At 42.1% G+C, this 22223-nt stretch overlaps 1 protein-coding gene across 3 annotated transcripts in view; it reads right to left on the reverse strand.

Annotated features, from left to right (window-relative positions):
• Positions 1-497: 497 nt before the first annotated feature.
• LOC113025168 (aryl hydrocarbon receptor nuclear translocator-like protein 1) overlaps positions 498-22223 on the reverse strand; it is a 31288-nt gene continuing 9562 nt past the window's right edge. For 2 of the 3 annotated variants that reach the window (XM_026172649.1, XM_026172650.1), the window contains exons 3-20: positions 19728-19791; positions 17615-17762; positions 17163-17183; positions 16908-16940; positions 15578-15607; positions 14843-15000; positions 14202-14281; positions 13995-14087; positions 13608-13725; positions 13079-13228; positions 8887-9133; positions 8063-8169; positions 7809-7959; positions 7608-7687; positions 7380-7488; positions 6037-6130; positions 4769-4862; positions 498-4687 (exon numbers count right to left, since the gene is read on the reverse strand). In XM_026172649.1, the coding sequence (XP_026028434.1) occupies positions 4530-4687; positions 4769-4862; positions 6037-6130; positions 7380-7488; positions 7608-7687; positions 7809-7959; positions 8063-8169; positions 8887-9133; positions 13079-13228; positions 13608-13725; positions 13995-14087; positions 14202-14281; positions 14843-15000; positions 15578-15607; positions 16908-16940; positions 17163-17183; positions 17615-17762; positions 19728-19773 (1917 nt within the window). In that variant the 5' untranslated portion in view covers positions 19774-19791 and the 3' untranslated portion in view covers positions 498-4529. The remainder of the gene's footprint in view (positions 4688-4768; positions 4863-6036; positions 6131-7379; positions 7489-7607; positions 7688-7808; positions 7960-8062; positions 8170-8886; positions 9134-13078; positions 13229-13607; positions 13726-13994; positions 14088-14201; positions 14282-14842; positions 15001-15577; positions 15608-16907; positions 16941-17162; positions 17184-17614; positions 17763-19727; positions 19792-22223) is intronic. The other variant, XM_026172651.1, reaches the window with a different exon arrangement.

A 22223-nucleotide genomic window follows, 5' to 3' on the forward strand; every position in this document is an offset into this window, starting at 1 on the left:
TTTTGAAATATTAAAATTCAGATGCCTTCGCATAACACGCAGAGTCTCAAGAAGAAACTTTACTTTCAATTTTTAAAGCGGCATCTGAGGTGTTGTGAAGCTTTGGCAGAGGATGAAAGAAATGCTCAGTAACAGGAAAACGACCCAACCTCGGCTGGACAGATCAAATATAGATACGCTGCTTCCACTGTAACCATGATTATTTAATGTGCGTCCACAGTGTCTGCTCATGCTTTGAGCAACTTTACAGGGCCGCGGGAAGCAAACCACGACGAACCTCTCGGGTTAACCTACAAGCTCTTTGTCCCGCTGAAGTGTGCTTTAACCGCTCAGCTCTATTCAGCTGCATGTGGCGGTGGAGAAGCAGCAGCAGCGTTTCTCTGTTGCAGATTCTGCCCGAGCTGGATGGCAACACCATATAAAAATACCAGCGGGCTTCACCGATTGGCTGAGAGTTGTGAATGAAGCCAGCAAGCGACTGTAAACACGGGCGAATCTCGATGACAGAAACAAATAATTTTATTTGAAAAATATTTCACTGCTGATACATACAATACACTCATCATACTCATATATATTTGCATAAAGTATACTCTTAACATGATAATATTTAAAGATTTGATACATTATCGTCAGGTGGGGCAGGGAGATATCAACAAGGAGAACACTTTATTGTAGTGTGTAGAGTAGAAACACTTAAAACAGAAATAAACCCACTAGAACAGATACAGAGGGGACCTTGCCAGCTGCTGCCTGATTGGAGGAGGACGGCGGAGGCGGAGTCTGAGCCCGGCTTAAACTTAAGCGGCTGAGGTCCAAACAGCAGCTGGTGCTGCAGCTGCCACTCTCGCAGCATTCAGCCTCCTCAAATAAGGATTTCTTTTAAAAGCTGCTGCCACAGTTGGTCGATGTTAACATTGTCTGCCCACGTGGAAATAAAAAAGGGGACTTGTATTAGCCCAGCTTGTGTCTCACATGTATTTTCTTTGAAAGTTAAAAACAGAAAACCCATCATGAAAAAGTATTTTCCTCAAGTGTTAGCCCCGCCCACATCAAAAGTGTTCTAAGTTTGACAGGAAGCCTCGTGTTTGTATAAGAACGTGCTGGTCACTGTGAGAAGCTGAGAAGTTATACATCAGCCCTTTAAAGACCTTTTTCATGTTATACACAAGAACACAGTTTACTTTTGTTTATGCTTTGCAAATAGAGCGATGAAGAAAACTTCTTTTGTTTCTGTGTTTTTTATTCATTTACTTTTTTTAAATACATCTCTGGGATTTCGTCTTTCAGACTCAAATCCAGGCTTTATCGCTGCGCCTCCAAACCGGAGCCTTCATAATGTATTTATAATGCAGCGCCATTAAAAAAATATTTCCAAACATCTAATTAGATTTTTTTTTTGTTTCCAAAACTGATTTCAGAAAGTTAAAAGGCAAATCTGATTGTGTCTTTGCTTCTTTTGGTTTTTGTCATGTCTGCCTCTAATTTATCGGACAACACAAAGGCCTGGGGCTGTGACAGCAGAGAGGTGAAGAGGTCAAATTAGGGATCATCTTCATCGTCGAGGGAAAAAAAAGTCTATTAAAAATCTCTCGTGACCCCCAGAAACTGTTGCAGGAAGTGATTAGAGATGTTGGTGAGCTCCATCTTCGTTACAAAGTCCTCTTTGTTCACCAGCAGTTAGTAAGGTAGTTTGAATTAACAGTTGGGTGAAACGGGCAAAAAAAAAAAAAAAGACCAAATTTAAGAGTAAATGCAGTCTGGCAAGTCTGCAAATAAATCAGCTGAGAGGTTTTTTGGGGGGTTTTTCAGCTTCTTTTAGCCCCACCCAGGCTGGTTAAAAAAGGGGGTGGATCCTTCTGTGGGTGGTGTAAAGTAAAGCCCAAAGAGCCCATCCAGTCCCCTCTGCTGAGAACACAGTTCAACACAAGACTGAGAGGCTGAAGGATCAGTGAGGGGGTGAGCAGGTGGAGACCCTGTAACCCAAGCTTATTGGTTTTTATGTTAGCAGGCTGACGCCGCGTCGCCTCCCGCATTGTCAATAAAATGGCAGTGAAGAACATTTCCTCATGGAGGAGCACTTGAACAGTCCTGGTTTGCTGTCGAGCACACCGAGTGTGCCCGCCCATACAGCTGCTGCTCCCACCGGACTCAATTAACCACCTTTTCCCCCCATTAAAGCCTCGTTCTTTGTTCTGACAGCTGTCAGAGCTTCACTCCAGCTGTTCGCTCCTCTCCTGCGGAGCGCTCGCTGCAAAACGCTCAGAAGCCCACCAGAGATAAACGAGCAGGAGGCCGTCCACGAGGAGGAACAGATCTTCGCTGATGGTCTTTTTTTTTTTTTTATTATTCCTTTGACCTACAATGCTGGAGTCTTTCAATCTATGCACCAAGACTGTCTTATATTCAGAGCTGGTTTATGGGTCTCCCTGTGGGACTGTGCTGCTCGATTAGGTTCAGTGCAGTTTCACCCGTGTTTATAGGCCTTGTTTTTGAAATAATGAATGATGGGAGTAGATTTACACTTTTTAGCCTTTTTGGTCCAATAGAAAACAAAACGTTTATGACAGATTGGAGATTTTCAGTTGGCTAAGCTGATTAAGGACTGAGCTTGACTCTCATGCAGCACATCGAGCTGCAGACGCTGCCGACATTCTCTCAAGGTTTGGGTCTTGGATCGGTTGGGTTTTTCCCTCCTCTTTCTTCTTCGGGGAGAAACTTAACGCAAATAAAAGATTTGGCACTTTTTTTCTTTTTTCTTTTTTTAAATAGATGGCTTCAGTAGTTTGGACTTAAGATCACTACTGAGCACCAGTCATTTAAAAAGCTTCAGTGGTGAAAGGAAAAAGCTTAACGTTGGTTAATAAAGCATCACTTGCCAATAATGCAAAGATTTAAAACTGCAAGTGCAGCAGGCGAGCTGGGAACTCAGTAAAGATGACGCTGAAAAAATACGATTCTGGAGTCTGCTCGAGTCTGAGTGATGCAAATTTGTCACAAATTACGAACCAAACGGACCTTCGAGGCTTTGCAATCAGTGAGTGTGAGGATCTGTGTGGATGTCTGCTCGCCTGCCTGTTCTCTGTGACCACATGGACTCATCTGTGGAGAATCTACACTACACTGCGTCCACGCCCGTCTACCTGCAGAGAGCATTTGGATTGGTATGAGGAAGAACCGCTCTGTGGGCTGAAGAGAAAGACTAAGTTCTAAAACAAGAACCAGAGTATTAAAACCACTGCAGCCACTGTCCGCTTTTATTCTGCATCTTTTATGTTCATACGCAAGCAGACAGTGGCAGTACCATCGACTACGTCATGTTATTACTGCAGCCGTGTGGCGTTTGGTCCTTGGTGTGTGAGTTTAGACCCGTGGCTGTGTTTAGTCCCTCTTAAATCTATCCACGATCCCGAGGCTGTTCTAATCGCCTGCTTTATTTCACCAGCGCCTTTTAAATAGACGGGAACACGTGACGCAGGGAACCCCGACCTAACGGAGCTCTGCACACCCGTCTCGCTTACTGCTGGGAATTTTTATTATATTTGCAATGTTTCAACTTATCCCTCCTTCTTCCGTATAGGAAGCATGTCTGCATTCACTAGAAAATAACAGTAAAAAGATCAGTTTGATTTATAAGCAAGGCCACACAGGCCAACCTGTTAAACCTTACTGGTCTGTTTCTCAACACACACACACAGACACACGCACAGGGATCCTCAACCCAACAACCCCCCCCCTCAATTCCAGCGCTTTCGCCTTTTTTTTCTAGCTTCCCAATGCCTCTCTCAGAAGCACTGCAGGCTGTTTGAGTGAACACAGAAGGAAACTGAGAAGTTCGGTATTTCTGAGGAAACAGACGAGGATGAGCAGCTTGGAGTAAAAGTTTGCGTAAACTCTGGAAACAGCAGCTGGGCGGTGCCTTCCAAAACAATTCAGTCTTTACAAAAAAGAAGGAAGAAGTTAAATACATGAGATACACCTGGTAGTGGAATTTTGGGAATAAAGGTCCTCTGAGTATCTTCTGTTGTGTGTTCACGTCCTCGTGCTTGTACAGTATCCTACAGGGAAACCTCAGAGACAGGGGGCTCACCACCCAACACAACACCATTAAACTTCTGCCACCGTCTCGAGTGTCTTGGGGGAGGGGAGGGGGGCCTTCTGTTAATTTGCGTTGATGGGGTAGAGAGTGAAGGAGCATTGACATGTCAGCACCGCCGTTGTTAGAGAAATGGTTTCTCACCGTGGCAACGTTAGAAAACCAGCACTGGAAAAATTAGCATCTTAACAGGATCTCAGCTCCACCTGCAGGGAATGACGAACCAAAAACTTGGGGGTGAAACCTAACGGCCATCCAGTCTGATGGACACCTAAAGAGAGAGGATCTCCTCTGTATCTACAGAGCGTTTTTTTTCTTCCTTTTTTTGTTAAGATGGACATTTTTGCGGTGCCGTCATGCACACAGGTTGGAAAACGTGGCAACCAGACGTCGACCCCACGTCAGCAGCTCCGGCTCGTCCCTCCCAGCTTCCTCACAACGGCCAGGGTAGGTCGCTGAAGTCGACGGGCCCCCCGAGGCCAGCGTCCGCCTCCAGCAAGGACATAATGACAGCCATGGCCGCCTCGTCGTTGCTGGGGCTGCTGGAACCGGGCTCATCCATGATGTCTATGCTCAGGTGGGAGTTGTCACCTTTACAGAGAGCAACTTGTTAAGAAGATGACTGATGAAGAGGTCATAATCATAAAATGACAGATTTACTCAGTGACTTACTCATGATGGACTGGTTGGAGTAGGGGTAGCCAACAGAGTCGGGTCCAGGAAGCATCCCCGTGCTTTGCAGCTCGGGCGTCCCACCGTTCTGAATCTGCAGAGACGACATGAGTAAACATCAGTTCAATGTAAAAACATTGAACTTGTTCAGTGAGAGCGAACACTGAGGTTCGCGGAAGCATGAACTTGTATACACATGTTAAACTGTTAAGCAGCATTTTTATCATTATTAAAACAGGATAAAATAATTTTGTACATTTTGATCTTCTGGGTTTGTTCTAGGGGCTTTTTTTTCAGGTTTTAGACAGACCCATGAAGTTCCTGCACTATAAATACTAAGATTAGACCAGACGAGTTTGGTGTTTCAACAATGCAATTATGTCTAAAGTAGAGACGAGGACAGTTATTCTGTTAGGGTAGTGCAGGAGCTAGAGCAGTGGTGTCAAACATGAAGCCTGGGGCCCAGAGTTGGCCTCTGAAAGACTCCAGCCCACTGGATGGCTCTGAAAAATGTGAAGGAGTGCATAGATTTGAAGTTTTAACAGTTTTTACAACTTCTCCTAATGATAAAGAACCCCGATTAATTGCCATTCACACAGCAAAGTAATTAGGTAATAGATAAACACTTAAATGACATAAAGTTCCTGGTTTTTCCGTATTTACTATATAAAATTATGATTTTTACATTAAGTACACAGGACATTTTCTCTGAATTAACAAAAATGTAATATTTTACAATTTCAGGACCATCTGGGCAAAGAACCACCAGAACCTTTTCTGTAATTATACACATTTATCGTGTAGTCTAAGGAGCTTCTTGAAGATGATTCACTTCTCAGATGAGAGGTGAATCATCTTCAAGAAACTCCGACTACGATGACCTGAATGACTAAGAACCATCACAGACATTCATCGTGTAGTTTCACTGATTTGGCCCACATTGTAAAAGGAGTCTGACATCCCTGCCCTGGAGGGTCAAACTGTTTAATTTTATCCTAAAATAAATAAATGTGCATGACAACAGAGAGATGACAATACCGAGCAAGTGATTTACAGAATTATTTTATTAGTAGTGACTTTTAAAGACACCATCTCAAAATAAAGGACATCTAAAGACTTTATTTTTCACGTTTTATTTACAGATATATGAATATTTTTTTTAAATGTCCTGCAGGAACCCCGAGCACGTGGCCCTCACCACAGTGCACGTTCACAGAGAAGCACACAAATTCAACTGCTTTCAGGTCAATTAGGTGTGTGTGTGTTACCTTCTTGCCCCCTGGGGAGCAGGTGTCGGGTGGAGGTGTGCTGGTAATATTCAGAGGGCTGGAGCCACAGCTGGAGGGGGAGGAGCCTCGAATCCTGATAGGGAGAAACAGATAACAGCAGTGTTTCTGAATCAGATCTAGGCTGTCTCCAATCGTCTATTCCTGTATTCACACTCGCCATTTTGAATGAACTGAAAAGTACAAGTACATGAAACACAACAAGTACACCATTCCAGGTACTCGTAGAGTCGATATCAAGTACCAACACGATGCTAGTGCTACAATAAGCCTATTTATTTTGTGACTATGTTAATTGCTCTCAAACACTTAAAGAAAGCTTTTTCCATTGCATGTATGCTGATCCTTTGTGGTTTCTTCTCCTAGCAACCAGTGCAGCGCTGAGGTATCACACACTAAATACAAGGGAACTGAACAGATTATACCTGAAACAGCTCTGTGAGTCCAGATGAAACATACTTCAGATTTAAATATCAGGTCGGTAAATCCCTCGTCATGGTTGGAGAGACTCTACGAGGTTTGCAGCTGGCAACAATAATTTGTTTTCCTGCCTCAGAACCTGCACCAGGTGGAGAATGTCTTCATGCTGCTCTCTTATGTGACATGCCAGAGCAGAACAAGGACGACTAATCCTCTGTGTATTTGCTAAAGAGGCAGCCAATTATTTCCTTGTTATTTTTTTGTCCTAAAGGATAAAAGAAAATGTGCATGTTCACACGTACTGCATGAGTAATTACACACACGCGTGTATGTATTGTATGTATCGCTGCATCAGGCATGAATTCATGTGGTCTGCAAATTTGACCAGTCTCAGAAGGTCAAACAGCATCTTTCCCTAAAATGCCAAAAAATCTTCCAGCACATGAAAACCCCAAATAAAAAAAGTCCCTCTTCTATCAGCCTCACTGAACACAATCATTTTTCCGAACTGCCATAACAATCGGGCGATCATTTATCAGCAGAGACAGTCTGTGGTATTTTGGCTGGGTTTCATCATCAGCCTTGAAGTTTCACAAAGCGAGGAGAAGAGCCTGCAGCGCGAACACACTGTCCTACTTTAGACAGCACAGAACATGTGCCTATTCTCCATTTTATTGTAACCTGACATTTGAAATGATTCAGTGCTTCAGTGGTTTGTCATATACTCACCTGCCAGTGTGTACAGCTGGCTTGTAATACCTGATAATTCATTCTCTGTGTCACCTCTATCAGCATGATCTGAGTAAGAAACTAGGCCACGGTGATTTTCCATTAGAGCACTAACGCTGGTTTTCTGCTCGACTGGTTTGAGATTGTAAAAACCACAGAAATTCTCCTATTCTCACCTCTGGATCTCCATCACTTCCTCAGCAATCATGCGTCCAATCTTCCCAGCTCCCGCTCTTGTGCCGCCGGGGATACCAGGCACCGTCTGCAGCGCCCGCCTCCCCCCACCTACCAATCAGCAGCAATCAAGAGAAGAAGAATGTATGCACTGTGAAGAATAACTGTGGACATGGGCTGATGTTTTTGATAAATAAGCAGGGAGTGAAAGAATGAAGGAAGTCATTTACCCTCTGAGGTCAGGACGCTGTCCATACTCTGTGGAGAGGCAGCAGACTGAGGGTAATCTGATCCCTCCATCATAGGACACCTGAAGAAGGGGGGGAAAGCGCACAGGTGATGTACCCGAGTCTTCAAAGAGCCAAAATATTTTTGTTTATAGCTTAAAAACTTCCAGGTAAAGCAAATAAAATGCGTTTTCAGATACTTACGACACCACAGTGTTGGTAGACACGATGTACTCCACCTCCTTGGTCCAGGGGTTCATAAAGCTGAACCATCTGCTTCTTAACGTGATGAAGGAGCCATCTTTGATCTTGAACTTGTAACAGTTGGTGTTGATCTTCTCCCTCATCTGTAGCACTGTGGACATTTGCGATACATTCGCAGTGAGCACACGCATTCATTCATTCACATCTTCTCTATTAAACTCTAACAAGGATTCTAGAGGTTTCTCAGAAGGCACCTTGTCTATGACATTCTGCCAGGTGGCTGATGTCGTCCTGGTGGAAATACTCATAGAAGGAAGTTCCCAGCAGCTCCTGGGGTAGGTAGGCTAGGATGGCTGTGGCTCTGGAAGAACACACAGACACAAAGAGGATTGTTCGCTTGCAGCTGCTGGTGAGAGTCTTAATTATGGGCAACAAAGGTTTTCTAAGATAGTGAATCACCCAAAAACAGATCACTGTGTCCTGAAACCTCACTGCACTTAATGCACTGAGCAAGAATAAAACTCATTTAACTGAAAAGCTTTTCATCTGTACTAAAGGCCGGTTGTAACACAGCACCAAGGTAAAACAGTGTGTACTGAAACATAATGTGTTCATCTAAACAGCTAAAATTAAAAACTCAAAAATCACCGCATCCTAAACAGGGGTGTATTTGACTCCATCGTGTTTGTTGCTAACAAAGGCTGTGCTAAATGACACAGCGCTGCAGGTAAAAGCAGACTATTTGTGGCTCTACTCTGACATTTTATGCACTACAAGTTATTTCGATTTCTCTGAATCCATATTTCCTCACAGCTCTCACCCCTCCACCCTTCAGGAGGCAATTTCATATCAAACTCTCATATCAAAATTACAGTCTGTTCAATTTTTGGCCATTTTATCCTTTTATTATCCAATCTTTTGCTCTCTAAATATATCAACAAGCAGGCGGACTCTGAGGATAAGCTGAGGGAAATGCGACCTTGAAAATCATGTGAGTATGCAAGCAGCTGAACTTTACTGTCCTGTCACATAAATCAAGACGAGGTGACCTATTCGGCTCTCCCCTTTTGCCTCTCACCTCTGGTCAACGAAGACGAACTTGCCGTCGATGGCGTGCCGGGAGACGTACTCTGTCGGCTTCACCCTGATGTCTGCCAGGCTGGGCTGGGGGACGATGTGGGGGTGCAGGCGGCCGATGGCCACCAGGCAGCTCAGGTTGCAGCCCTCGTTGTCGGGTTCATTGTCTTCGTCGAGACCCATCTTGGTAGGTGGCCAGCTCTTCAAGTAGCCTGTGCTGTGGATAGTGCAGAAGCTCTTACGGTCCGCTGTAATGAGAGTGAAGAGACGCGAGAGAGAGGCGTTAAAATTAGAAATAAGCAGGGCCATCTTAGTGGGATACCGTCACCATGCTGTGGGGTATGATGGAGCATTTTTTACAGTTCACTGAACTGAATGTGATGGGGATTTATTTTTGATTATGAACCCACATCTGAACAGTTTGGCTGATTGATTCAAAATCTCTTACAAAACGCTGAGGAAGCCACAGCAGTGATGCAGTTACAGCTAATTATCAAATACAAATCAAAACACTAGGCTGAACCCTTGAAGACAAATCATACGGTCGTCCCTGCAGGATTAAAGGATCACAGTTAATCAGCTAGTGCTGTGTGGACTTTGGCCTGTACCCTCTTTAAACTATTTTTGACAAATGAGCCCATCTGTGATTTTCAGGGCTGTTTATTTCTTGCTCTTTGCCATAAAACTACAAGATTAGAAACTACAAGAACCTCCTGCCTGGCAACTTCATCTTCAACAGCCTTTGTCCAGTATATCTGCCATCCTTCCTCTGCAAACGCCCAAACCATCTGGAACACCTTTCCACTCTCTATGAAGACGGGAGTACTTCTCCCATCTCCTCAACACATGTTACACAAGTAAAATACCTTCTTGGCGGTTTCACTTCTGTAGCTGTACTGAACTTTGCAGCCCCCCCCCCCCATGTAACACAGAGAAGTGTGTCTCCATGAACGTTAACTGCTAACATTTTTTAACATGAACTGTGACAATCAGCTGCATGTATGTGCCTGCAAATGTTCCTCTGATTATAAAAGACGTTTTACACTCCAGTTCCTCAATAAGCTACTAAGTAGCTCCAAACGCAGCCAGCCATGTTTTCATTTGCTCTTAGACCAGTGGAGCAGATGCTGCAATGTATTCCAGGAAAATCTTCTTATATTGACTGATCGAAGTGCAAATGTCCCGTGCGTCACTTTCCGACGAGGAAAATTGAGCGACCCAGGCTCCGTTCGTGTCTTGTTCTAAACCTTTGATTTTTAATCTTAAAAATTCGAGTCCAGGCGTGATGTTACACTGCACTCCAATGTGTTCCAGCTAATTCACCACGGCTGAAACCACCGTCTGCCAAGCTGACTCAGACTGCTTTCAGCCCTGACCTGCTTGGCACACAGCTAATGAAGTGTGATATAGAGGTTGCCAGAACAGCCCAGGTGCAATTTCCAAATAAGATTCACACAAATCAGAATTTGGTCAGTTAAATGTGATTCAGCAGGTCCCATGTGTTGTTGTCGTTCATATTTTTTTACTTGATTAATGGGCCATCACGTGTTTCTGTTCAAATTAAACTACCTCAGTGCTTTTTAATTGCAACATAACATTTTCTTGTAGTTTGTGATGTTGTTAAATGATAGTCTGGTTCTTGCTCAGAGTTCAAATTCATTTTTGGCTTTAGCCGTTTTTGTGTTAACTTTTACTGTTTGGACCAACTCTGCAGAAATGAGCCGGAGGCAGAGCGTGACACCAGCAGAACCAAACTGTTTTCTGTATGATTTAATCAGCCTTACACACTGTTGCGGATCAATTTTGGCCCGCCCACTCTACCTTACAGTGTTACTTCATTGAGATTTTTAGGCATTTGCTCAGCACAGCTGAATCTTAAGGTCCAACCACATCATTACATTCAGGGTGAGGTCTGGACTTTTACTGGCCCATTGCAACTGTTCATCAACAACAAAGCAAACTGTTAAGGTAGTTAGGCCAAAGTTCACTTTAATGAGAACGTTGTCATCTTGCGAGAATAAAAATCTCCATCTTCACATTTTCACTCTGTGGATCTCTTCACAATAAAAGTCCAACTGAAGTAATCATAAGAGTGAAGAAACAGCTTGATACTTTTCTTTCCAGCCACCCAGCTGTAGATTTGCTGCTGTGCAGGGGATCGCTGTCGTGTCACACGACCCAACTTCGTCATTTCCAAGCTTTATTAAGGGGCAGACGGCCTCAGATATGTCTCTAGAATACCTATGTATACAGCTGAGTTCATGATCTTTTTCTAAATATAAAGTTATGAACTTTAACAGTTAACATGTTAACTGAGGCCTGTAGAGCCGGAGATGTAGCTCCTGGGTTATTTGTAGTGCCTTTGAGCATTGCACAGTCTGACCTTGGGGTGAATTCTGGAAAGATTATAGCGTTATGTTATCACCCTCCTGAATGCTCCATAGAAGCAAACTGCACAACTTCTGCTTTTACAGAGGTAGTCATTCTTGCTCATCAGTTTGTCAAGTGCATTTGATTATCAGCACCTGGCTTCTTCTTCCCCTTTAAATTATAGAAGCAGTTAATAAAGATCATAAAGATTCCGGCAAAAATCTTCTTCATCTGACTTTACCGAGCAACCGCCTATCAGGAAAAAAAGGCCCTGCGCCTCAGGTTTCAGCTCCTCTCATCTACAAGTGCAGCGCATGTTGTTTGCAGATAAGCGCTCGCAGTCTCACTCAACTGAAAGCATCTTTGATTGATGCTTCATAGCTCTGACTTTCAGAGGCAGCCCTATTTTCAAAGATTATCACTGGTGAGATTCTTTTATGGCGTGTAAGCTTTGCTGATTAATTAAAAGGTTTTCAAATGAATAAATAAACTCTGTCCTCTCATCGGGTAATAGGACGCATTCATACACAGAAAACACATCATTCAAATAACTACTTAAACACAAAAGAAATACCTGAAACATGAATAAATAATCACTGCTCCATCATTACTGTTATAGCTTCCCCACCTGAGCCCTCATGCATTACCGAAATAGGATGCATCTATTTTAGCCAGTTCTAGTATAAAAGACAAGAAAAAAGCTGATAACTGTCAAATGTATCGTTTTCATTATAATATGAAAAATTTGAATAGTTAAACTAACAAAAGCCGACCAAAAATTTAACCTTTTCAAGCACTAAAATCTAAGCAGACAGGTCTTTCTCTAGAATTTGTTTTTGACAATATAGAGCGGGTAAATAAAGGTTAAATAAACACCATGCTCTCATGCCAACTGAGGTGCAATTCCTTGTTATGAAAAGGATGTGAACCTAAAAATAGAAGAACAGGAACACCAGGAAATGAGGGCTTTTGGTTTCATAAGGAGGTGATGGAGATATTTACAAAGCACTGTGTGAGATGTAAATAGAGAGGAGAGAGAAGCCGCTCCAAAGGTCTCTTAAGACACGGGATGCAAAACACTGCTGGCTTCATCGAGCTGATATAGTGGAAGCTCTCCGCAATTCAGACGTGGCTTATTTTTATGTTAATGCTCCTCACCCGTTCTGTCAGACGATGTGGGAGAAACGAGCCACAGCAGCAATACCTTTTACCCTTTAGGCCTGACAGTGATGTAAAATGCTTGAAATTAGAGTTTGTTTAAAACGACGATACTTTGGTAATTACAGATGCTACATCCTACATGTAGTCATGATGGTGCATCTACACCCTTAGATAATTGTTAAGGGAAAAACACACCATGTCATTTATTGTTAGATCCTGACCAGTCCTATCTCTGTGTCAAGGGTAATTAAGTTCTTGCTGTAGTGCTGCGTGCATAAATGAGTGCATCCTTCTTTATTTAGAGATGCTTGCACACGGACCCTGCAGGTATGTCATTAACTTAGAATAAAGAGTTTTAGAAGCAACTGGGAACAACAAACTAACTTCAGCTGTTACTTTTTGTCAGATCTAGACACCAATCTCCAAAAGAGTAAGTGGTAACTTGACTGCACGTGCTTCATAAGATTGCTGTCACAGCTTTTCACAAGGCTATGATCAGTCCACCCATACAGAAACAGCACTGACAAGCAGAGACATCAGATTTACAGAAATGAGTGGATGTCAGAAAGGGACCAGAGAGCTGATAAGCACAGAGCTTTTTCAGGTGGTGCTCTGACAGAGAGGAAGGTTGTCAGGTTTTAATGAAGACGATGGCACGCTACCTTTTTTCTTAGAGCAGGTGGAGGGAAAGTCTTTATCTTCTACTTTGACAGACTGCCTGTTGCACTTCATCCTGCAGAAAAATGACCGCCTAGCTCCAGAACAGAGTCTAGAAGGACCGGGGGTGATGTCCGTCTTCACAGGAAGACCAGCTGCAAAAATAAAGGAAAGAAAATAATCAGTCAACAGAAAACGACTATTCTTTCAAGCCTCAGCAATTTTAGAAAGAAGGACTTGCACACAAATAACAAAGGAAACGCACATGTGGAAAATAAATCCATTTGGAGCTCTTGGTTGCATTTTCTATTCTTAGTGCCTTGAATGATGCACACTTCCCCTGTTTTACCTCCAGCTGTGTTTGCCATCGTTAAATCAACAGGCTTTTCCTTTGAGAAAATGCACTGACTGTTTCTAGCCTTCAGTTCCCTATATGGGGTTCCTTTTTCACACCATTTGGTGTGACAGATTTTAACGGCATTGACCAAACTCTTGGCTCTACAAAACAGATTACACACGTCCATTTTTGCTTACTTTTAGCATCGATGAGTCTCTCTCGTGGGGCTGTATCAGAGGACGACAGCTGCTCTTTGACCTTGGCGATGTCCTTGGGGTGAAGGTAGTCAAACAGGCTCTGACCTATCAGGTCATTCTTGAGAGGAGAGAGAAAGATGAATAAATTTGAATTGTTTAATTTGTGGAATTTCAAATTAGGATGGATAGACAGATGTTTGCTGGCTATGAATTGTCCACTTGTTTGTGTAGTAATAGTGATTGAGCAGATTCACAGCATCCTTCTTTTGCTTTGTAAAGGAACTAACGCATGCCTGTCGCAGATCCACAGTAAAGCCTTTTAAGGTGGCTTAAAAATCATCCACCATTAACAAAAAGATCCCTTCATTCCTCAGGCTGTCAGCGTACCTGGCTGTAGTTGAGAATCTTGTACACGGATTCAGAAACAAACAGGATCTTGCCACGATCGCATCCGACCACAAACAGGAAGCCATCAGCAGCCTGCATTATTAAACAGAACGTTAAAAACTGGATTAAAAGTTCATTTCTGGAGGTTTTCCCCCCCTTTGTATAGTTATAAAAAGAACCTTAATTATTTTTGATTTTTCCACTCACCCTTAGTATCAAGTGCTTCAGTTCATCATCTGAGAGGAAGGAAGGCTTGTAGTTTGCCTCTGTGTACGGGTTGGCTGCACCTGCACACAACATTAAAACACACGCAGGTCACACCTGTGACTATTCAGACTGCACATGCACACATAAGAGCATTTTTAGAAAGCTGTATGCTCCCACTTAATCTTATTTGCTTTGAGTACCATGAATTTATCTTCCTTTAAGAATTACACACAGTTCCATATTTGGAAATGTTTACCAAAGGATTACCAATATCAACTGACCAGCTGCTGACCAGCCCCCACTGACCTTCACATTTTTAACAGCGGTCTCCAACACGGCACAGGTAAGTATTTCACTGCATTAACATCATCCATCTTAACTATCCTGACCTGCCCGTTCCCCGATTAGGGATCCATCATCAATTATCTTCTTTATTTGTCACCTGATCAGTAAAAACCTCTCACGTTTCCCATGTTTATGAATATGTTTCGTTGTTTAATCTTTATTTAACTGGGATGGAAACCCTCAGGTCCTCAACAGCGCATATTTCACATGTTAGTACAAAAACTGATGCGAGCAAGTGTTTGAATGAGAAGACTTTTCACTTCGTTGCCTCCCCAACCCTCCCAGTTGATTCTAACCTCTGAGCGTCTTCATGTGTTGGACAGCCATCCGGAGGACTGTCAGTTTATCCAGCTTGCGGGACATGGCATTGCAGGTGGGCACCAGTGACGCCAGCTCATCGATGAAGCTGTTCATCTTGTCTCTGCGACGTTTCTCAATCTGGCTATGGGCCTCTCTGTGCAGGAGAAGACATCAGACATCAAAAAAGTGTCAATGAACAAAGTCATTTTCCACCCATCTTGCTGGCAGAAATCCACAGTAAATAATAATAAACCAGCTTGGCTGAACTTTACCTGCTCTACAAAATACAAACTCCTAGCACCTTATCCAACAGACTCCACTGTCTACGCATTCATAGTCCTGTCTAACATGATATAAATCAGCTAGCAAGACGCAAAGAAAACAGCCTCAAGAGACATGAAGAAATCCAGTTTTTGTTGTTCTGCCGATCCTCCACGACTATAAGGTTATATCCTTCCTGCTTGTCTGCTCTCGCTTTGCACAGAAGCAGCTATAAAAGAGAATTCTTTCCATGTAAGAGAAAGACAGCTTGGCTTTAGCAATTAGGTTTGCTTTTACAGTCCCCTTCCACATAATGCTTGGATCTATACACTTCAATGTATAAAGTTTCTTATGATCAGTGTGCACAAAGATCTCTCTGTCCCCATCCACAGAGTGACATTTAATTCATGCAAGGGAGCTTAGCAGGTAAGGGGGAATGGGAGAGAGAGAAAGAAAAGGAGTGTTTATACCTGGCATTCTTAATCCTGCCCTGTTGGTCACTGAAAAGACAAAACAGAGAAAGAATTAGAGAGAGAAATTAGAGAGGACTGAAGGGTTTGATTGTTAAATTAATGCGATAGCACATACTTTAAAAGGGCAGCAAGAGGGCAAATCTGATGACTAATGCAGTACAAACATGACACATCTCTTTATCTCATATTTACAGTTAGGAAAAAAGAGCAACAACAAGGAAAATGTCCACTCCACTCTACAGACACACCCAGACGATGACTTCATAGTACATGCAAATGATTCCTTGACTTTCCAAAAACAATTCGGACGAGTTAAACTCGTCTAAAAAGTCAGGAGACTGACTTTATTTTGAGATAAAGCATCTCTCCAAACTCGGCGTTGTCTGTGTCTTTTTTGGGTTATTTCTGCTAGTGGAAGATTTGTCTAATCCAGTGTGTGGCGAGCACTTAGTTCAGTAAAACCAAAGGGTAATACATCCAAAGCCCCTTAAGTTGCTATGTAACGTGACTACGTCATTCACTCTCCTTCAGGCAGCACTCCCTACTGCACCCCCAGCTGAACTGCAGACATGTCTGTACAGTAGTGAAATGGTTCTCCTCGATTGGCTTTGGTGTCACAGTGCAGTGTGCAAGAGATTTTCCCCTGGAGAGTAACATGCATTACAGCAGCTGTAGTAGTTTATGATACTTTTCCTGTGCAGCTTATTACATTCATTCAACTTTGCTTTAACTTTATGAACATTTCTGCGAAAAATTATTTTAATACACCCATCACTGCCTTTCTTTCCCTGTTAAGTGAAATTAAATTGCACTGATGACGTCCGATGCAATAAAATGATCGAACATGCAGTCCTAACATGGTGAAAAACTCTGACGTGTCAGATTTGGTCATATAGATCATGGCAAAAGTCCTCGTGGCGGAAAACTTAAACATCTTTACTGGGTGTTTATTACCCGATCGTTCTCTACTGTGCTCTAAAGGACAAACCTTGGAATCTGTGTAATATTCAGAGCAACATGGATTTTTATTCTAGTAAGAGCTGCTGTTGTTAAAAATAACATCTCTCAATACTCTGAGCAGCATCCAGTGTAAAACCTCCATTCACCTCCTCTGTGTTTATGTGGGCACTGAAACATCCAAATACAGATCTCTGAGATTCACAAATGTGAGTGTGAAAACACGAACGTTATGATTTGGCTCAACGGACCCTTTAAGTTGAAATCAACAGGGAACCCAATCGTGCCAGAAGCAGGATATTTCAAGAGCAATAAACAGACACATCCAGCAGATTAAAGCTCTATCACCATGGCAATAATGGCGCCTTACCTGCCCAGTTTATCTTTATCTGGGTCCATGTCACTGAGAAGGAGAAAACAGGAGATATAAGTTTCAGCAAGACCACAGGAACACATTCAAATAACCAGAGCACTTCACAAAGGGTTCACTGGGTTGAGTAGGTTTGCTTTTCAGTCTGTTCAATATTTCATGGTGCAAAAGATTATGTGTGAGGGTTCAGTGGCATTTCAGGCTGATTAATTGAGTTTGCTAGATCTACTAACATCGAGTCAGGTTTGAACTTACTCAAATGAGAAGCCATCAATTCTGCAAAGAAACACAAATTTATCAATCAATTTTTTGTCACTGAATGATTCAGATCATTATGTTTTTTTTAAACAACGTGTAAAGTGTTAGCAACATTGGCTAACAGTGTTTAAGGACACAAATGTTATGAATATTGTAGCACACCTGCACTAATGAATGCAAAAGACTTTGTGTCTCCATAATCAGACATGGTTAATAGGACCAGAAACACTCTGTCTATCTAGTCATTTCACTTTATCACTTCTTCCCATAATTCTCAGTCTGTATATTTTTCCCCTTTCTCTGTGCACCTTATTGCCAAGAATAAATTCAAGGTCTATTTATGTGATGTTACAGTTACCACTGCTGGTAAGTCAAGCAGTAGTAGCAAATATGTTTATATTACCAATAAAGTGAGCATTTGAGCTTCTCTTTCTTCCTTGTCTACTTACTGGTAGTCGGTGGTGCTGCCTTTCCTTTTGCGGGTGTAGTCCATGCCAGGCGTGCTGATGGAACTGGAGATGAGGTCAGTGGAGCTGGGGGACATGAAGTCGGTCATTGTAGACGAGATGTCCATCCTTTGGTCTGCCATCAGGTCATCTGCACAGCACAATGAGACACTGAGCTTAAAAACAGACATCTCTCTGTGTGCGGATTTAAGGCCTTTATACACAGTGTCACAAAAAAAAAATAAAAAAAATAAAAAAAATCAATAAAAAACCCCCCCAAGATTCCATTCTTTTGTTGGTTTGTTTTTGGGGTTTTTTGTAGGTACGAACTGGTCGTGTAAAGCGTATACACACTGAAAGCAGTCTGTTTTTGTGAAAAATGCACTGCAAAAGTTGGTGTTTTTCCTTCATTTATTTGTCACCGCATTTGTGGCTTTACCAGTGCACAAGTGTTTCACCAAATTTAAAAAAAATACTACATACACATTTTTAGTAACCATTTTTATTTCACCGGCTGCTGAAGCTACATAATCTTAAGACAAACTGGCAACCTAGTAAACCACACTGCCAAACCAGAATAACAACAGTTGACGACTTTCTTTGTTGTGACTCTTTCTGGGTGACTCTGCAGTGGTTATCAAGCCGCCTGCCTGCACAGGGCTCCAGATGAGGAGGAGTGACTGCTGTGCCACTGCTGACTGAGATCACAACACTCTGCGTGGTTGGAATAATTACATTTGCCCCAAACGAGTTGGTGGCTGTGTGAGTCTATAACTCATATTCATAGCAAAAATTAAAACAAAAGCTCCCACTCCTGTATGAGACATCATTGCGGCTATATAAAGCTCTTGCAGTTTGACCAAGTACGGTAAATGTTATTTTATTCACTTATTTTTTTTTTTTTAAATTGAAGGACAAATGCACATATTTAAAGGGGACCTATATATTGTTTTATTGGTGTAAAGATTCTTAAACCACAGTCTGTTGTTGTAGACAGCAAACCAGATGGATGATGCCTCTGGCACACATTTCAAAAATCCAAAAGGACTATCCAGCAGTTTCAAATACAGCACAATAAACCAGCAACTGTCATGATTGCCAGATTAGTTCAACAGCTAAACAAACGTATCAGCTGCTGTTTTGACAATGTAGCACAATTACATGAATAACCGAGCTGACGCTAATCTGACACGTAAATGTATAAACCAGGGGGCGTTAAACAAGCTGCTCAGAGGACAGAACCGGCCAGCAAAAACATCCACTATGGTTCCCTGGATGGCACTGCAAAGTGTGAAAATTTCACCTCATTAATATCCAGAATTGTTCATTAAATGTAAATCATGGCGAGGTAACGTCAGCGTAACAGCACTGACAAACGCTGAGAAATTGCTTCAATCGTAGGAGGAAGAAAAAATGTTTATTCATAGACGAAGGCAGGTAATTATGAAACAGGTTTGCTGCCTTAAAGATGTTTTCTGTGGTTCGTGAACTAAATTTTTAAATATTTTTAAGACAGGTCTACTTTACTAATAGAAAATGAATGGATGCTACGGTTCATACACAAACACATTCTTGCTAAATGACAGCTGCAACATAAGGACGAATATTTCCCCAGAAATATAAAAATCCATTTGCAAATCTAAAAAGGCTCTTGTGCCAGATTTCAACAGACCCGTGTGCAACCTTGTTATTCAGTCTTTTGGTGATTAAACCCTCTCTTTTAAGAAATAGCTGCAATGCAGGCGTCTGTGTGTATTAGAAGCTAAAATAAAAGAAACAATCCACTGTTTCTTTGCAGAAGAAAATAAGCAACACAGAGCAGACAGTCACACAAATGTCGCATGCATATGCATGCATAGACCGAAACTACTGGGTCTAAGTATGTAAATGAACTGACAAATAATAAGCGCGACATGTGCGGGATTACTCATATTATCCGTGCTGACAAGAAATCACTATAAAAGGTCTGAGGTCAAGATCAAAGCGGAAATACTGTAGTTGTGAGAAACGGAGGTGACTATCTGCACAGACCTTTTTTTCAATAAAGCGTGCACACTTAATTGAGAGATGCACAGAGGGAAATACTAATTTATTTTTTAGGAAGGGCCAAACTCACCACAGATGTTCATCACAGCCTGTGTGTTAAAATCATCTCCTTCCATCCACTCTGGAGCCCTCAACTGTGAACACACAAAAGCAACACTTTAAGATGGAATCATTCTGAGAATCTGCAAAGACAAAAACAAAGAAATCCCAAAACAAAGAAAATACAGACAGAGTAACTGTTGCCTGGACACATGCAGCAAACATCGTGTCATCTGGGTCAAGTGTGCAGGCGCAATAAACAGGAAGTCACTATTACAACTGCATGTATTGAAATACTGTAAGCTATTTAGGTCGCACCGTATCAGTTACATGACACATAAATCAGACTGGTTGAGATGTGCCATGTGCATTCCAATTCGCCAACTACAACCCTGACAAGTGTTTAAACTTCAGAGATGATGAAACCTTCCCAAGTGACTCTGAGCTGACTGAAGAAGGCCTGTCGTTAACAAGAGTTCTTGCTTAATTATTCAGTCATTTTCTGTAAAGGTTTCGATTAGAGTTTTCGAGCACATGCATGCGCAAACAGGTGGCATGACTCATCAAGAGCCACACTAATGTTTCCCCCCAAAAAAAAAACAATATAAGCAAATGTATTTACTGTGAAGCCTCTAAACCAGGGGTGTCAAACTCAATTGCACAGGGGGCCAAAACTCAAGGCACACTTTAGGTCGCGGGCCAAACAAGATAAACATTTATTGAACATGTTTATGTTTTTTTAAACATAAATATGAATAAAAACAGACAGGAATATTATTCCAGATTAAATAAACTTAAAAAAATAAACTTTAACTTTAAATATTTTGCTCTTCATAAAAATATATCCTGTCAAAATTATGCAAGTTAGAAATATGAACATGCTGCCAAAAACCCCAGAAAAAATAAATGAAAGCATACACAAGGTTGGAGCCGCATGTAGACGGAGCTGAGGCATTGCTTCAGGAATGGAAATAATAAACTGTGCGGGCCATTCAGTGTCGTACTTTCCCTTGAGTGTATCATTACACTGCAGCTCCATCTGAATCTGCACAGGTGCAGTTCAGCAAAGTCCGCTGACTTGGTTCAACATTACTTGGCAACAGGGAAAGTGAGGCAGGTTGCACTGGTGCATTTGTGACAGCTTCACTTGAAATGCCTTCACCGCATCATACATGCCATGTCCATGAACTGACAGATTTCCTTGCTGAGCTCAAAAACTCTATTGAGAATTTTTATCCCAACTCAGCCAACCGACCTCTGTATGATGGCATGTCGGCAAACTCTGAATCTATTTCCCACATAAAAGACTGACATTGACGGTGATTTAAACTTTTAGCTCAGATAAAATTTACGGTTTACGTTACGGTGATCATTACATGCTCCATTTTTAGGACTTTACCACACAGCGTTTCCTGGTGTATGATGCAGTGATATGCTGTTAACTCACCGGTACAGTTCTCCTCCTGCATCTTTACTCACAACCTGCTGACTAGTTGCTTTTTTCACCGCACAACACCGGCGCACCATCTGTTGTAAGTCCAACAAGTTTGTCCCAGGGCAGTTTCATGTCGGTTACACTTTAACATACGTTTTAAAAAATGTCTTTCCCTGTCGTTGTCCTGTGCATCGATTTAATGTTCAATATTTCCTCTCCAAGGATGAAGATGGCCAGCTGTGCAATCAGCTGTGCAATGTCCATCATGTCTGTACTTTCATCCACAGCAAGAGAGTATGCGATAAAGTTTTTGCTTCTTTCACACAACTGTGTTCTTAAATCAGTGGCCATCTCACAAACCCGATCAGCAATCGTATTTCTCCTCAGGCTCACATTTGCCAAAAATCTGCGTTTTGTCTGGACACAAGACGTCGCACAGCTTCATCATGCAGCTCTTCAGAGTGGTACCGGGCTAATTTGGCTCCTCTGCTACAATAAAACTTGCTTTCACAACAGCTTCACTTTGTGATTTTGCTCTGGTGAAAAACGTCTGCTGAAATGTCAGATTCTTCTTTAGCTCTTCTACTTTCTGTAGTTTCTGCTCTGCGTTTAGGTTTTTCAGCTATCCTGACGTTTTGTCTCGTAGTGCCGTCTTAAATTAAATTCCTTAATTACAGCCACATTAGCTCCACTAATAAGACACACGGGTTTACCAGCATGTCTGTAAACATATATTCAGTCACCCACTGGCGCTGAAAGGCTCTGCTTTCAGAATCAACTTTTCTCTCCACCATTGTGAGCGGCTAGCTTCGCAATAACAGAAGTTTGACTTGTTTGAGGCGGGAATGTTCCCAGTTAGCCTAGCGGTTCAGCAAGGAGGCTGCAGTGCTACATTATGGAATCTGTAGTTTGTATATCATTAGCACCTCATATTGCCGGGCCATGCATAACAATAATAGTACATCTATAAAAAATATTCTCACGGGACACGTGCTCTAAACGAACAAACCTTTGCTATTGAATGAGTTTGCCAAGTAAATGCACTATTCATACAGCTCCAGGTCAAAACAATATTTGCCTCGAAGAGCTTTA

Source organism: Astatotilapia calliptera, chromosome 7 (assembly GCF_900246225.1).
Source record: "Astatotilapia calliptera chromosome 7, fAstCal1.2, whole genome shotgun sequence".
Classification (NCBI taxonomy): domain Eukaryota; kingdom Metazoa; phylum Chordata; class Actinopteri; order Cichliformes; family Cichlidae; genus Astatotilapia; species Astatotilapia calliptera.